The sequence below is a fragment of the Pipistrellus kuhlii genome, unplaced genomic scaffold, assembly GCF_014108245.1.
Source record: "Pipistrellus kuhlii isolate mPipKuh1 unplaced genomic scaffold, mPipKuh1.p scaffold_m20_p_3, whole genome shotgun sequence".
Classification (NCBI taxonomy): Eukaryota; Metazoa; Chordata; class Mammalia; order Chiroptera; family Vespertilionidae; genus Pipistrellus; species Pipistrellus kuhlii.
In genome coordinates this window covers 46,109,231-46,125,904 of record NW_023425529.1, presented here as the reverse complement: position 1 = coordinate 46,125,904, position 16,674 = coordinate 46,109,231, and the positions used below count along the sequence as shown (strand labels likewise).

Sequence of the window (16,674 nt, the reverse complement as noted above, 5' to 3'; positions counted from 1 at the left end):
AACCTGTGATTTAAAACATGTACCTAAACTGCTAGGTTCAAAATGCAATGACTTTTTAACATGAGGTCCTGCTCCTTTAGATTGATCCTGCTAGTTTTCTGGTTTAGCAAGCATCTGGCATATCATCCATCTCCTGTATTTCCCATTCTCAAACTTGAGGGGTATAGTATCAAGTTTACCCTAAGTATCACGAAAGAGAACATGAAAGTAAGAAACAATGAAAATATTAAAAAAAGGTTAGAAGCATTTTATTTAAAAAGCCCATTCATAAAACTGAATGATTAAAGCTGCAACACAGCCAACGAAAACTGCATGGCAGTGAAAATGAAGTACACATTGGCTCAGATAAAGGTCCTCGTAAGGATGTTCCTGCAAAAAGAAAAACAAAACACGTTATGAGGTACTTACACAAGCAGATGAAAGATTCCCATTCTCTTAGCTAGAAACCCAGTTGCTTTATTAACAGATTGCTATTAGATCTGATTAGCAAGTCTTTTTGGCTCTGAGGCAGATTCTCTTTATTTTGGCAATACCAATCACTTGCTTACCATTACTTTATAAAAAATTACCTTTTAGCCATGAGCTTGGACAGATGCGTTTCTGTTTAAGACATGTTGATAAGCCTGTAGTGCCAGACTCCTCCCTAGAAAAGCAAACAACCTTTAGAATCAGCTTTTCTGAGATCAAGTCCCATCTCAGGCTAAATCCCCCACCCCCCACTAATAGTCCACCCACCCTCCCACCATTACTTTGGGGAGTCAAATGCATTACTTTGAGCCGTTGTTGTAAGGAAATGGGTCAAAGAAGTAGGAAATAAAAATTAAGGGGCAAAATTATTCATAGTAGACAGTTAAAGCACTCATTTCCTTCAATTGTTATCCACCAAGACTAGGGAGTCAATTTAAAACAATTCATCTCCAGAAAAACCAAGTTCAGCTTAACTGGACTAGTTTTGGCTCAATATATTAAGGAAAATATAACAGAAGGCTGGATTTTACAGAACTATATGGATGTAAGTAAAATCTGTTCTTACCTACCAGCATAGCAATAAAACCTTTCCTCCTGGTTCTGACTGCTAGTCCTAAGAGTCAGGTGTGCCTTACTTTGTCTGCCTCCTTTCTGGCGATGGTCACTGAAAATGCACTCCCTCCTAGCTTTCATGGAGCGTGTCGTGGCCTGCCCCTGGCTTATCTGTACTCCACATACCACCAGTGTCTACTCTCAGCTGAAGAGTGTCTGAGCTCGAAGCCATTCGCGCTATACTTGCTAGCAGTTCCTAGTAGCTGAACATCTCTCCTGGATCTTTAAAGCCATTGTCAGGAATCCTGAGGTATCTGCAAACTCCCTCAATAGTTAAGGTTCCACCTGCCATTGCAAACTCAGCCAATATCAAACCCATGGAACTATCATCCATCATGCCACCCCCCTCCACCTCCCTCCCGTCACCACCCCATCCCCAAACTTCCAAGTAACACAGCCATGGGATGAAATACAGTCCTAGTGATAAATCTCTATGCTACTAGGTAAGTACAATGGCACTGAAATTGAAAGTATCAAAAGGGAGGGCTCAAAAGAACCTATATACAAATAACAAAGACTGGATAGTATGTAACTTAAAAGATTTAGAAGTCATTTTCCATACAATTAACATTTTAGGATGGTTGTGTGATTTTGGGCCAGGTATAAAGGAAAACTGCAGTTAGCATGTTTGTAAGCAATATGGTTCCTAAACATGCCCATAATTTTTGTTTCCAAATAGGCAATTAGTGTGATTAAAATCTAAAAACCTCTATAAAGGCCCACCCAACCAGAACCAAGGGAACTGCAGTTTTCCTTTAATGCAAGCCTCTTTTTGTGTAGGAATAAGAATTTACTGGTGCTGGCCAATTTTAAAAAATGTCTCCCAAATACTCTATATCTGTGGACTTTTGGGCTGGCCTTAGCCAGCAGCTGGCTTCTATTCTCTGGCAAAGCTTTGCACTTGGATAGTGATAGAAGTATTCAACATTATCAGGGGTGGTGGGTAGGGAAAGTCCAAAGCTCTGCCAGTCCCAAATCCATACAGTTGTCATTCAAGAGGATAGTAAATCGTTTATTGAGTACACATGATAATGGATGATACACAAGCTTCATATCCATCTATAATTTTATCTGGTACCATAATTCAATTTAGATATATTGCATAGGATGTGCCAACAATCATTAATAACCAAATGAACTCCATGACTCTGCTTGGGTGACCCTTTTAATGACGAACTCCAGGTCACAACACAGTAACTGTCAATTCAACTACACCAAAGTTTCTGAAGACAACGGCTTCTGTGCCCAAGCAGGTTGTGAGTAAATTTCATATGGAACCTGGCATCACCCTGAAGGAATTCTAGCTTCACACTGTCGGGGTAATTTACCAAGATGGCTTCAGAGCAAACTAACTTTACACAGCACATTTAAAAAAAAGACACATTTATTCAGCGTCATGATCAGACTATTACATTTAGCAATCAACAGCATGGATGCAAAAAAAAAAAAAAAAAATCTACATTAAAACCCTTGGTTGGAATGCTTTACACTTTCCACAGAACAGAAACTAAAATAACCTGTTATACAATTAGTCACAAGTACAGTCCTCGAGTTTTTTTGCCCATTCACATGAGTATTGTCTAACACATGTCTTCTTTGTAGCAGCTAGGCCCTGCCACCACTGTGCTTGGCTGAGTTCACAAATCTGTTGTAACCTGTAGCTTCCCTGTCACTTCTCTGGCTCTCCTCTCCTGCTAAGCTTTGTTTCCTGTTGAACAATATGGAATAAAGTTGTTAATCTAAACATATTAAGACTTAAAGGCTACAATCCAATATCAAGTTTTGTTTCCCACAAATTTTGCTGATCTGATTATTAGCTTAATATCCACAATTTTACTAAAGTTACAATGTTAACTAGGTTGCACTGCTTAGCTACATTAGGGTTACTGGGTTCATTATCAATTATGAAAATTAAGCCAAAATACAAAAAAGGTGTTTACTTACCTGGCAGTAATTAAAACCTTCTGCCACTGCCATAGCTACTGCTGCTGCTGGAACCGCCATAGCCACCTGAGAATAAGGTTTGTTCCTTTAAACTTTTGGAAATATCAATAGTAATGCCTTTATAATTGAAGCAAGTTAAAAATCTGAGTTTAAACTCGGATATTTCTAATTTGATTGCAATTACCAATCCCTTCATTATTCTGAAGGCTTCTGTGTCAGCCTTTTATAACAAGTGCCAGTTATAAATACCCTTAGCCCTCTAATACTACATATACATGCATACCTTGGTTTCGTGGTTTGGCAAAGTATTGCCCTCCACCACCATAAGGGCCAGAGCTTCTGCCTCCAAAGTTTCCTCCTTTCATGGGCCCAAAATTTGAAGATTGATTGTTGTAATTGCCAAAATCATTGTAGCTTCCACCACCTCCAAAATTGCTTCCTAAAATGGAAAGAGAGGAAAGGTGATCGTCCTGAATCTATCTAGTGTTCAGAGAGGGAAAAATAAAGATTGCATGACCTGCCTTCCTTTCTCCCAAACTTGGATGGCTACAATGTTTATCTTTGTTTGCATTTCATATTTCCTGGACAAGGCATTCAGTTGAATAATCCAGTACTTAAAATGTACCCAACTCTCCATGACAACAGAGCATATTCTCTGGCCTTGAAGGCCTTTATCCATCCAGGGGCACTGCAAACACATGCTGGATACATCAACTAAGTGCCTATGGTCCCAAAGGAGTTAAAACACTGAATCCTAAGACAGCTAATCTGGTTCCAGTATCCACTTATTCAACTAGTTGGGAGTGAGGCGGCCCCAGCTTAAAGCTGGGAGGCAGCATAGTAAGCCCATTAAGAAGTACCATGCAGTGTACCACATAATGCTTTTAAGAGCATCTAATCCCCACATGGGCATAAGCTCTACAAAGCTAATCTAGCTACTGCACCAAGTACCTGGGTCACTGGATACCTACCACTACCACCGCCAAAGCCGCCTCCGCCTCCTCCGTTGTTATAGCTGTCATAGCTGCCACTCCCGCCATAGCCACTGCCCTGGCTTCCATAACCCTGTCCACCACTTCCATAGCCTCTGCTTCCTCCAGAGTAACCAGGGCCGCCTCCTCCATAACCACCTACAAGAATACAATTCTTCTCAATAAGACAAAAGTATTCAACGAGCAAATCGGTTTAAGGCTAACGGGAAACAGCCAGCTTTGAATCATGCTGTTATGGTCAGAGTTTAGCTTGTCATGCACTAGATGCACTCCAGTTTTAGTTCCTACCCGTCTATTCTGTAGATAGCCAAAAAACCTTGTCATCTGTTCACTCCTAACACAAACTTACCATCATTACCAAATCCATTATAGCCATCCCCACTGCCACCATATCCACCGCCACCACGGCTGCCACCAAAGCCACCTGGAAGAGAGCAAAATTTTAAAGCAGTTTGAAGCATATAAATTGCATTCAAGTAACAGCCTTGTAAGCACAAACTTTAGGAAATAGTTCCTGCATTACAAAAATGATTTCCATACCAGAGACTTTAACTTCTGGCTGGCGAGAAGCCAGAACTACATTAGGATAAAATGTAACTTTGGAAACGTCAACCAGTAGCTACAATACTGCCACAGATTACATAAGGGACAAGTTATCTGTGTTAAATTACAAGCTTACATTATTAATTGGTAACAGAATATAATCCAGTACCTCGACCACTGAAGTTTCCTCCACGACCAAAGTTGTCATTTCCACCAAAACCACCTCCACGACCACCTCCGAAGTTTCCAGAACCACTTCGACCTTAATAAGAAAAGTTTTAAGTGTCACACCATAAGAGTTAGAATCGGACTTTAAGGTTTAATAAAACAACAAACCCACCTCTTTGGCTGGACGAAGCACTAGCCATCTCTTGCTTAGATAGGGCTTTCCTTACTTCACAGTTGTGGCCATTCACAGTATGGTATTTCTGAACTAAATTTGAAAAGAAAAAGAACACAGTATAACTCAGGGTTTAGAACACAACCCAGACTTCAGAACCCTTAGCAAACATGTCACCTGATACTTACTGACAATCTTGTCCACAGAGTCATGGTCATCAAAGGTAACAAAAGCAAAGCCCCTCTTTTTGCCACTGCCTCGGTCAGTCATGATTTCAATCACTTCTATTTTCCCATACTGTTCAAAATAATCTCTTAAGTGATGTTCTTCAGTGTCTTCTTTAATACCACCGACAAAAATCTTTTTCACAGTTAAGTGGGCACCAGGTCTTTGAGAATCCTAAGAGGGAAGAAAAAAACCCCATTTATGAGACTCTATCCCAAAATTAAGATATAAGTTTCTTTCCATCCCTAGTGTGCTTAACGACACACTCCCAAGTGAAAAGAAAAAAGCATCACTCACTTCTCTTGACACAGCCCTCTTTGGTTCCACAACTCTCCCGTCCACCTTGTGTGGCCTTGCGTTCATGGCTGCATCCACCTCCTCCACAGTGGCGTAGGTGACGAACCCAAAGCCTCTGGAGCGCTTGGTGTTCGGATCTCTCATCACCTGAGAGGTAAAATTCACTCACTGCACAGCAAGATCCCCAAAGCCAGACACCTCCACCCTGAACAAGCTAACAGGAAACTTGATACTTGCCCTTTATACAAAGCCCTCCAAGCTCCCATTACCTGTAAATCTAGGAATAAGCTTTTTGATCACTTAAACCCACACCTTCCCACCCAAGTTATTTGCAAGTGTAATCCTGTTAATTTCCATAAGCATTCAGAAAGCTAGAGCAAGCCAAGCAAAGGAAATCCGCTAGTCCTACTGCCCTTTTGTCTCCTCCAAGCCTTACCACACAGTCCGTGAGCGTTCCCCATTGCTCAAAATGGCTCCTCAGACTCTCATCGGTTGTTTCAAAGCTCAAACCTCCGATAAAGAGCTTCCTTAGCTGCTCCGGCTCTTTGGGAGACTGGAGAGGGGGGGGGAGTAGAATAGAGGGAGAAGGGAGCGTTAGTGGGCGTATAACGCAAAAACACCTTTTACCTAAGAGAAGCAAAACTAGACAGCAACATGGTAGCACTCATATTGTTCCTTCGGGTCGCAACAAGCCACGTGCTTCTCCCCATTGGGGAGACCTGTTGGGGCTGGGAAACCCGGGGCGCATGCGTCCCTACTTTGCGACGCACGCGCAACAAAAGGACTGGGCAGGAGGGACCCACTGCCAGGAAGCGATTACAACTGCTTTCAAGAAATTCGCCCGAGACAAAGCCCCCCAAAAATAACCGATTTAATGTGTCTAAGAGCCCTGCTGGGAGGAACGAGCGGCGCGATAGCTAAGGGTTGCAGGGCGACGGCCTCATGGCCACGAAGAGGACAAAATGGCGACCTGAACTTCGGGAGGGGTAGGCCCTGGGCGCGACCCAAGAACTGCCGGATGGGCTGGAGCAAGCAGTCAAGCCAGCCTGCATCCCGCAGGACTCAGGAAGGGACGCGGGAGAAAGTTAAGTTGTAGAAAGAGCGTCTTACTCACCTCAGACTTAGACATGATGCCTGCAACAGGGGGGATTCAAACGATGCTCACTCCGCGGCGTTCAGCAGCAGAAAGGAGTGATCCAAGGAACGTATCTGCCAGCCTACCTTCGGCCTCGCTTTTTTATCCCGCCTCCTCCCTTGCGGCATTGGTAGACTCCGCCCCTTAGTAGCTCTGATTGGATATTTGCAGAAGCTTCCTGCTCCTATTGGTCTGTGGTGCCGCATTGCTGCAACGTCATCCGTCTGGGCGTTCTACGCAGGGTCCACCCCTCGGAGACGATTGGTTCCCGAGTAATACTATTCTGAACTAATCTGATTGGCTACCTAACCAATCATTCACATTTAAATCTATTTAAGGGTATTTCAGTAACACTTTAATCCTCCACGCTGCAAATGTTACATTCTTACTCAGTTGTCAGAGCACGATTAATACTATGTATCAAAAAGTAGAATGCGACAATTTCATTTTTTTTTTTTTTTTGCAACGACCGCCTGCAGAACGCATGTGTAGTAAAATGGCGAGTTCACGCAGGCGCACTAAGAAGTTCCGCCTGGCTCCAGAAACACGTGAAATGGCGGGCGGGAGACGGCGGCGAACCTACAGCGCCTGCGTCATGGCGGGAGTTGTGCCTCGTTTTGCGCAGGCGTAATGGGCGGAGAAAAGGTCTGGTCCCAGGATTGGCAGCGCAGGCGCAGGGAAGGATCCGTTTTGGCGGGCGGTTGGCGTTGCGCAGAAGACGGCGGCAGCGGTGGCTTGTGGTCCGGCTCTCATCACAGGGGAACAGAGAAGACATTAGCGCGAGAGATCGGTCTCGATCCCGGGTAAGTGGCGGACAGTCCTGCCTACCGATGGGAAGTCTCCATCCGACTCCATTGGAGCCCGTTATTGTGTGAAATGAATGGATCGCGGGGTGGGGGCTCGTGAAGGGGGAGCGGTGGACCCGGCCAACCAATGGAAGGACGGGGGCGGAGGTTTCACCCCGGGCAGGTTCGGTGGAGCTTTGCCCACGGAGGGTTTGACTGGCATGTGTGCAGACCAATTGAGTCTGCCTTTAGCTGCAGACGGATCGGTCCTTAGGCCATCGGAATGCGGGAGGCGGGCTTTCTCCTCCTGAGCAGCGTTTTGCTGAGCCAATGAGCACGAAGCGCGCGGTAGGTTGGGCTCTTCCCTGAGGCAGCGGTTTGACTCCAATGGGGAATGAGGGAGTCGGGCGCTTAAATGGATGGACCAAAGCTGGAGCCGCTAAAATATCCTATGCTGAGCGCTTGGCGAGTCCTCCAATCAGCGCTCCAAAAGACAGGGGTCTTAAATTTGAGGGGTGAGGAAGGGTATCCGATGCCTGTGATGGCGCGGATTCTGTCCACCATGACTTCTCTAACGAAGCCTTTAGGCCTCCTTTCTATAAACCTCCCTGGTAGGGAGACTACGTTTGCTCCTGGATACCCTGAGTTTGCCATTTTCTCCCACTGTACTTCCCACCATCCATCATAGGTTTTGGGGGAAGCAAGGGAGGTTTTTTGACTTGGAGAACTAGCTCCATTAGGGAGACTTCCTTGAAGTTTTAGAATGAATGGGATAAATCTCTTATGTATTGTGGAAAGGCATCCGAAAAACACCTACATGATGCGTATTTCCACGGGCAACTCAATATTTGTAAAACCATAGAGAAAATTTTGGAAAGCTTCATAATAACAGTGGGATCGAGGCAAATTGGACCGCTAATGTTTAAATCTTGGCAGGGATTATAAGAATTTGTGATTAAAATTAAGCTAAAAAGTCGTTTTTTGTGCGTGTTTCTATTCATAATCACGTACTTCTCACCACTTTTCTCCTTTACACCGCGAAAGAGTGCTGCTTTCCCCTTAGGAACTAAGGCGATTCTCGGTCTAAAAAATATAAATAAAAGTAACTTTTTGAGTACTTAGTATCTGCTAGGCATCATGCTAAGTGCTTTATAAGAAATAGTCATCTTTCCCAGTGCCTTTTTAGAGTCTTTTCTTCGAGGATCTTTTCCCACCACCTATGTCTTTCTTTACACCATTACAGTTTCTAATCCTCTCTCTTTGCTGCTTCTCTGAGATTGTCTGAATTTGGATAAGAAGGAAGATGCTTGAAAAGAGGGTGATATTTAGGTGTTGGAGGCAGGAGGACTCACTCATTACCTGGATTATTGTCTTTTGATTATATTTCCTTCAAAGTGTTTACTTACCATCTTCTGTTGGTAATGCCCATTTTGCTTATTCAAAGATTTTTAGCAAAGTATAGAAATTTCCATTACATTTTGGCTATATCATAATATACACTGCTCTAGTCACTGATTTATTTAAGGTCAAGGGAAAAATGTTTAAATACTGTAACAAGTTCAGCTACATATGAAGTACCTTATGTTTAGAGACCTATCTAACATAAAAGACAGGACTTTAGTTGAGCTTATGGTGAACAGAGGAGTGATTTCCATGCTCTCTGGCACTTGCAAAAGGACAAACCTATTTCATATTTGGTTATGAACTATTTGTAGGTATGCAAATAATATAGCTGCTTAGTTTGTAAAAACTAAGTATCTTTCCGTGATTTCTTTAGGTTTGAAAAGATAACAATCTTGGTCTGGAGAGGGTTTCTCAATCTCAGTACTGTTGACATTTCTGTAGGAATGCATCTCACCTCTCCTTACCCCCTTCTGTGTCCATCAAAATGTCTCCAGATGTTGCCAGATGTCTTGAGGGGTATGGAGCAAAATCTCCACCAAAACTATTGATTTAAAATGACAAATGCTAGCTCTGGCCGGGCTCAGTTGGTTGAGCATCCTCCCTCCCTTGCACGATTCCAGGTCAGGGCACATACACTGGTTGCAGGTTTGATCCCTGGTCCAGCCGTGTATGGGAGGCAAAGGATCGATGTTTCTCTCTCTCTCAAATCAATAAAAACATATCCTCATGCGATTAAAAAAATGGCAGATGCTAGAGTTGATTTTTTTTGTCAAAATCTTTTACCAATTAGAAATTGAGGGAGAAGATGGGTGAAGTATTTAGGAAGTGGCCTTTGGTAAATGGATCACTAAATCCTAATGATTATCTCTTCAGATATAGAGTGATCATTGTTCCATTGGATAAAGGGAAAATTTCATGAAATTTTTTTTAATCATTGATTACATCTTATGTTTGCCTTCCAAAAATAATGGCACATATGTTTTCTAAGAAGGTAGACTTGCTTTAGATGCTTCTTGCATTTCACGTGAGTTAAGCCTCTGACCTGGGATTCTTTTGGGTCAGTCTCTAATTTTTTACCTTGCTCCTCAATAAGAAACACATTTTATTCTGACCCTGTGCACACAATGAAACAAGTTTCACTGTACAAATACATGTGCAAACACTCTGATATTTTTTGCATCTACAGTACACTATTTCATTTTCTTAAAAACGTAGGTCATTTTCTGCCGAAACTGGTTTGGCTCAGTAGATAGAGCATCGGCCTGCAGACTGAAGGGTCCCGGGTTCGATTCCGATCAAGGGCATGTACCTTGGTTGTGGGCACATCCCCAGTGGGGGGTGTGCAGGAGGCAGCTGGTCGATGTTTCTCTCTCATCGATGTTTCTGACTCTCTATCCCTCTCCCTTCCTCTCTGTAAAAAATCAATAAAATATATATTTTTTTAAAAAAGTAGGTCATTTTCTATTGAATTGATTTTACAGCTGTGTACTGACCTACAATTTAAAGAAAGAAAAACAACTGATCTATAGAATAGGTAACCAAATTATGCCACCTTAAATTACTCTTGAGTGAATTCCTCCCATCTCTAACTCGAGTTATTGCTTGTTTTATTGAGAATTCTCTTACAATGTCATGGTTACTATGTCTGATGAACATTTCTCTGATGGGGAAATTTTAGTGGGTAATTAAAATTTTTTTATTGATTTAAGAGAAAAAGGAAGAGAGATAGAAACATCAATGATGAGAATCATTGATAAGCTGCTTCCTGCATGCCGCCCACAGGGATCAAGCCGGCAACCTGGGCGTGTGCCCTGATTAGAATCGAACTCAGGACCCCTCAGTCTGCAGGCCGACGCTCTATCCACTAGGTAGAGCCAAACCGGCTAGGGCAGTGGGTTATTTTTTATTGACATCCTGAGAGTATCACATTGAAAATTCTGACTTTAGGCCTTTTATCCCCCTTGCCTTCAAAATTTATTTATTTATTTTAGAGAGAAAGGAAGCGGGAGAGAAAAAAATCTAGTTGTTTTTTCACTTACTCATGCATTTATCGGTTGATGCTTGTGTGCGCCCTGACCAGAGATCAAACATTGGCGTATGGGGAGGCTGCCCTAACATAGTGGTTCCCGGTGTGAGGCACATGCTCCACAGGGGGCGTTTTGATTTTTAAAGGGGACAGTTGGAGAATGAGTTGTTAATAGTGAAATTTGTGTATTTCTTATGGTTCTAGGGGCCTCATATACAGTGTATAAACATTGTGACCTATTTATGCATTTCTGTGTTTTGAAACTATTTTTTTAAACAATTTCTTAGTGATTTCTTCCTCAATACTTCACTGTCCTTCCGTTCTTTTATTTTTCTCTCTCATGGACGCCATGTTCTTTGGAAGCTTGTTTAGACCGAGTTAATGACCTTAGGCTTCCTCCATGTGAATAGGAGCTCACTCTTTGAATAGGAAGAATTATATGTCATGGAGGGGGGGGCTCGGGATGCTGGAGATGCTTAGGTGGGGCACGGCCATAAAAAGGTGAATGAACCACTGCTCTGACCAATTTAAGCCACCCGGCCAGAGCTTTTTTCCTTGCCTTTGGAGTACCTGGCTTGGTTGTTAAAGACAAAATGTTGAGCCTGTGTTACAAAAATTAAATTTCAAGCACTGAGCTCAGTCCTTAGAGGCATACTATTGCAGCCAAACCTAAAAGGGAAAATAACACATCTTTACTGAAAACCCATCAGTAGGTGAGCAGAATGATGGCTGAGGGGGGAAAAATTACATAACCTCTAATTGGATTTTCATATCTGCAGCAAAGTTCTGGTGGTTTACAGAGCCCTGACAGTAGCTCTAGAAAAGAGAGAAAGGTGTCCAGGATACCAAGACTTCTGAGGAAGACAAGTACTCTTTGCCTTTATTGAGGTCCAGTATTTTATTGAAACACATAGCATGATTTATTTATCTTATTGGACTAGCCCATTTCATAACTCCTGATAAGGCATTTCTTTCCTTTTTCATTCTTTTACTTGCTCTATTTTTTTATTTTATTTTTTAAAATATATTTTATTGATTTTTTACAGAGAGGAAGGGAGAAAGATAGAGAGCTAGAAACATCGATCAGCTGCCTCCTGCACCCCCCCCCACTGGGGTTGTGCTCGCAACCAAGATACATGCCCTTGACCGGAATCGAACCTGGGATCTTTCAGTCCGCAGGCCAACGCTCTATCCACTGAGCCAAACCAGTTTCAACTGCTTGCTCTATTTTTATTTCCATTCACCTTATCTGAAATTGGGCCTAAAGCTGTGTGCTGTGATTTTAAAAACTAATAAATTATAGTGTGAAATATCACTTGTAACTGACTCAGTCTCTATGGCTGCTATTTACATATTGTTGTTCGTGAACTTGGACTCTGGGCTTTTTATTGTCTCTTTCTCCTGATGTAAACTTTGATTTTCCTTTGCTCCTTGTAGAGGATGGCTTTAGCTGATCATTGAACTAATGGGAAGGAGTCCAGGCCATCCTGAGAAGAGTTGGCTTGTGCCGAGTCCAAGATGCAGATTTGTTGGATTTCTGCAAGCCACTTGACGCCACATATTCATTTCTGATGACAACTTTACACTTCTGTTGGCAGAACACCCGCAGTGACAACTGTTGCCTATGTTTAGTCTGTCCAGGAGCTCTACCAGCGAGCATGTTGAGGGGAAACCTATACTGTTTTTCTTAGCAGCTATGTAAATATTAAACCTTTCTGGTTTTGTCTGCTCAGATTCTGCCAGTATTTTGGGGTAAATTGCATCCTGTGATTGCCTCCATTTAGCCTTTGAAATGAGGGATTAGAGGTTTTCGGCAGTCTTTGGGTCACTTGAAGCACACTTCTTTTTGTATCAGTAATTGGTTTTACATATATTCAGTTTATGGTTTTAAAGTTTTTATTTCCCCTGTGTTAGCTCCATTTGGTTTCTTTCTTCTGCTGCTGAAGCTTCTTCTTTTTTTTTTTTTTTTTTTTTTTTTTTTTTTTTTTTTTGTCTCCCTGTGTTAGTATCTGTGGCTGCTGTAACAAATTAAGCTTCTGGTGATTTTCAGCTTCATCCTCTGGTCTCATCTCTCTTTGCTCTGTCTTAACATTTCCTTCTGCCTCTTTTATACGGTACATGTGATTGCATGTGAGGCCCACCTGTGTAATCCAAGAGAAATTCTCCTTTCCTATCTTTTAATCACATATAAAGTAATTCACAAATTCTAGGGATTAGGACATGCCTATCTTTTTTTGGAGTCATTCAGATCAATATACTCTGGGTCTTTAACTCCTATCCAAATGAATTTTACTGATTCAAGAAAGAAAAGGTTACCTTACAGCAAAAGAAAGAGGCAAATGGGGGGAAATGGCTCCGGAATCCTGGGATCTTATTTCTGCCACTAAGTATCAGTATAGTAACCTTGGGTGGGCCATTTGTCCTTAATTCCTTTATCTTATATGGAAGAATTTGGGTAGGTGATAGCTACTAACCTTGTAGGCCTAACACTTCCATCAAGTGACTCCTAAAATATCTAGGAGTTAGTTTTTGAAGTCAATAATTTTAAATAAAAAACTCATCCAGTATTTTGGGTCGATGTAGTTTTGTGGTGTGGTCTTGCCTAGGATTTGAGAGACAGAAGACTGAGTTGTTGGCTGGTTATCAAGTCCCTGGGGTATTAACACAGGATGAAAAGCTTGTTAATTGTGTGTGATTTTCTAAAAAGAGAATAATGGACAAGCGAGGCTGTAGACTTTGTAGTCTGGATTTCCTTTCTAGTAAAAGTAGTCTGTCAAAATTAAACAATGACAGATTTTTCCATATAAAACTAGGTCATGGGCCTAGTTTTAGAATTTTTCAATGTAGTCTGATTCTTCAAACTCACTCAGTCCCTGTTGCATTGTGCTTCATTGCTAGGAAGGACACTGGAAATCATGGAATTATTTGCTGAAAGGACTATTTCAGGATCAAGTTTTATAACACATTCATCTATTTCTTCATGGAGAGGAGGAACCAAATTCAAGTATTTTTCTGATTATAATCTACATTTCTTAGAATAAAGCAAATTTATATCTGAGCCAGCAGGCCTAATTTAATTATGTTGGAATAAAATGCCCTGTTCTAAAGAGGTCAACCAACAGGTTGGGAACTCGTAAGTTTGGTTTCTGAGGCAAATACTTGAACTTCATGTGCCTTGATTCTCATCAGGGCACAAATCAGTAAGACTCGCCTCAGATGGAGTTGTGGAGTGTAATATACTGCTGATTTGTTCAGTACTTTACAGCAGTAAATTATATCGAAGGATCTGATAAAACATAAGCAAACCTCATTTATGTGAATAGTTGGAGACAAGCATAGATAAAACTTACAGATAGTTCAGAAAATTCATTAAAGTTATTTTTAACTTTCTATCATCAAACATTTTACCTTCTGCTTCCTGTATATTTTCCAAAGTGTTTTCTTGTTCTTTTTCCATAACAGCATGAGGTAAGTAAGGGAAATAGCTAATACTAGGTTAGATAATAAAGGGATCAATTCATCAAGATGATACAACAATCCTAAAATTTTCACAACTAATAATAAAACTTCAAAATATCCTATATAATAAAAGCCTAATAAAGTGTCTGACCATTAGACCAGTTGCTATGACCTGCACTGACCAGGGGGCAGATGCTCTGACTGATATGTTAGCTTGCTCCTGGGGTCCCGCCAATTGGGACTGGGTGAGATGGGCCGGACATGCCCTGGAGTTCTCCTTCAGTCTCTCCACAGCCTTGATCGTGCACCAGTGGGGTCCCTCAGCCTGGCCTGTGCCCTCTTGCAATCTGGGGCCCCTCAGGGGATGTCCAGTCCCCACAGGCCAGGCTGAGGGACCCCGCTAGTGCATGGATCCGCACACCAGACCTCTAGTATGAAAGAAAAAGCAATAGAGCTGAAATATGTACATCTGCAATTACACACTTCTAAGAAACCCATGGGTCAAAAAGGAGATTACAGAGAAAATTAGAAAATATTTTGAACTGAATAAAAATGATAACATATCAAAATTAGTGAGATGTAACTAAGACAGTGCTTAGAAATTTATAGTATTAAGTGTTTCAATTAAAGCAAAAAGGTTACCCTAGCTGGTTTGGCTCAGTGGATAGAGCTTCAGCCAGTGGAGAGAAGGGTTTTGGATTCAATTCCGGTCAAGGGCAAGTATCTGTTGTAGGCTCCTCCCTGACTCGGGCCCTTGTCAGGGTGCAGGCAGGAGGCAACCAATTCATGTGTTTCTCTCACATCGATGTTTCTCTCTCTTTCCCTCTCTCTTCCACTCTAAAAATCAATGTAAAAATATCCTTAGGTGAGGATTAAGAAAAAAAAGGTCTAAAGTTAGTGACCTATTTTTCCATCTGAAGAACCTAGAAACAGAAGAGCAAATTAAACCCAAAGGAAGCAGTAAGGAGTTGAAGTATAAAACAAAAACAGTAGAGAAAGTGGGTATTTTAAGAAGGTCAATAAAGTTAATAGTCCAAGTCTGACCAGGAAAAAAAAAAAAAAGGTACAAATTACTAGTATCAGGAATAAGAGAAGACAATATCATTACTGATCCTTCAGACATTAAAACGGAATATTATGAACAACTATGTCAGTACATTCAGTGTCTGAGATGAAATGAATCACCTCCTTGAAAGACAAACTGCTAAAGCTTACTGCAGAATACAGAACTTCACCAGCCCTGTGTCTGTTAAGGAAATAGGATTTGTAGTTAAACATTCCTACAGAGGAAAGTGCAGGGCCAGGTGGCTTCACTGGTGAATTTTAAGAGACACGGAAGAAATATCAATTCTACACAACGTCTTCAGGAAAATGTAAGAGGAGGGAACACTTACCAAAGCATTTGTTATTTTTCATCTGTTACCAGACATTTAAATTATTTTGCTTTACATTTTTAAAGTGTTTTTCTAGTTTCACTTTTCTCACAAAGCAGACGTATGAGGTAAGGAGGGCAAATAACAAATACCCTTAAGGTTAAGTGAACTGTCCAGTTCAACTTTTCAGTGATTTAATTGGAATAGGACCCACATCTAATTCCTAGTCCTGATATTTTTTAAAAATCTGTTTTTTATTGATTTTAGAGAGAAAGGAAAGGAAAGGGAGAGAGAAAGATACATACAGGCTGACCTGGAGTCAAGCAGGTGACTTTTTGGTGCACAGGATGATTTTCAACCAAGTGAGCCACAACAGCCAGGCCCTAGTCCTAATCTTACCATTGTTAACAAGTTACCCCTTTAGTAGTTTTTCAATAACAACCTTTGGAGACAGGGCTAACCACTGACTTAACCAAGGGTAAACTATTAGAATCCTCAGCCATTGCGTTGAAGACTGGGCTAGACTCATAATAAGCCCTCAATAAATATCAAGCAAACAATTTTAGAGCAAGGATCAGAATTATTATATTAATCATCCCTTTAGGATTTGAATCAGGATTGTAGTTGGAAGCTGGACAAAAAGAGAGTTAGGAACATCTTATTTGTCTTAAGTAACAGATCAGGATGCTCAGTGGAAGAGCTGGGTGGTCTGAGATTGGCCATCCCTGTAGTCGTTTATCTGATGGTGGCCTGCCTTTGCATTTAACTATCAATATATCTGAAGTATAGAACACACTTTTATGATATTGTGGCATAGTAACTCATACTTAAATGTCAATATAGATACTTGCAAAGATCTACAAGGTTCAATAATTTCTGGTGTGGGTTTGTTTCTCCTGTCATCACCCATTATGTATTTTTTTTTACAGCTTTTAAATTGCCACAGAGAGAAATTGGTCAAGATCATAATAGATGGCCAAGGAGCTGCCAAGGATTCTATTGTATGGGATGGCGAAAAGTTCAATACTGGCTTGATTTTATTTATCTAAATTGTAGGCTATGACTTCAATA

The 16,674-nt window shown here is 41.4% G+C and overlaps 2 protein-coding genes across 5 annotated transcripts in view; one reads left to right on the top strand and one right to left on the bottom strand.

Annotated features, from left to right (window-relative positions):
• Positions 1-233: 233 nt before the first annotated feature.
• HNRNPA1 (heterogeneous nuclear ribonucleoprotein A1) lies at positions 234-6,688 on the bottom strand. Of its 4 annotated transcripts, XR_004991646.2 has the most exons (12): positions 6,536-6,688; positions 5,858-5,974; positions 5,422-5,568; positions 5,088-5,298; positions 4,900-4,992; positions 4,729-4,821; positions 4,366-4,440; positions 3,996-4,154; positions 3,308-3,463; positions 3,025-3,090; positions 570-643; positions 234-369 (listed from the first exon to the last, which is right to left on the bottom strand). XR_004991646.2 is itself a non-coding variant. In XM_036459246.2 (11 exons), exons 1-10 carry the CDS (start codon positions 6,548-6,550, stop codon positions 3,035-3,037), a joined length of 1,122 nt encoding a protein of 373 aa, XP_036315139.1. In that variant the 5' UTR covers positions 6,551-6,688; the 3' UTR covers positions 440-643; positions 3,025-3,034. The 4 variants fall into 4 exon arrangements, 3 of the variants coding, with proteins under 3 accessions (XP_036315139.1, XP_036315138.1, XP_036315140.1); XM_036459246.2 differs by lacking the exon at positions 234-369 and having other exon boundaries at positions 440-643; XM_036459245.2 differs by lacking the exons at positions 234-369; positions 570-643 and adding an exon at positions 833-2,788.
• A 492-nt stretch (positions 6,689-7,180) lies between these two features.
• Positions 7,181-16,674, top strand: part of CBX5 (chromobox 5) — a 29,983-nt gene continuing 20,489 nt past the window's right edge. Inside the window, exon 1 of the mRNA XM_036459251.2 lies at positions 7,181-7,359. The gene's annotated coding sequence lies outside the window, so the exon portion shown is untranslated. The remainder of the gene's footprint in view (positions 7,360-16,674) is intronic.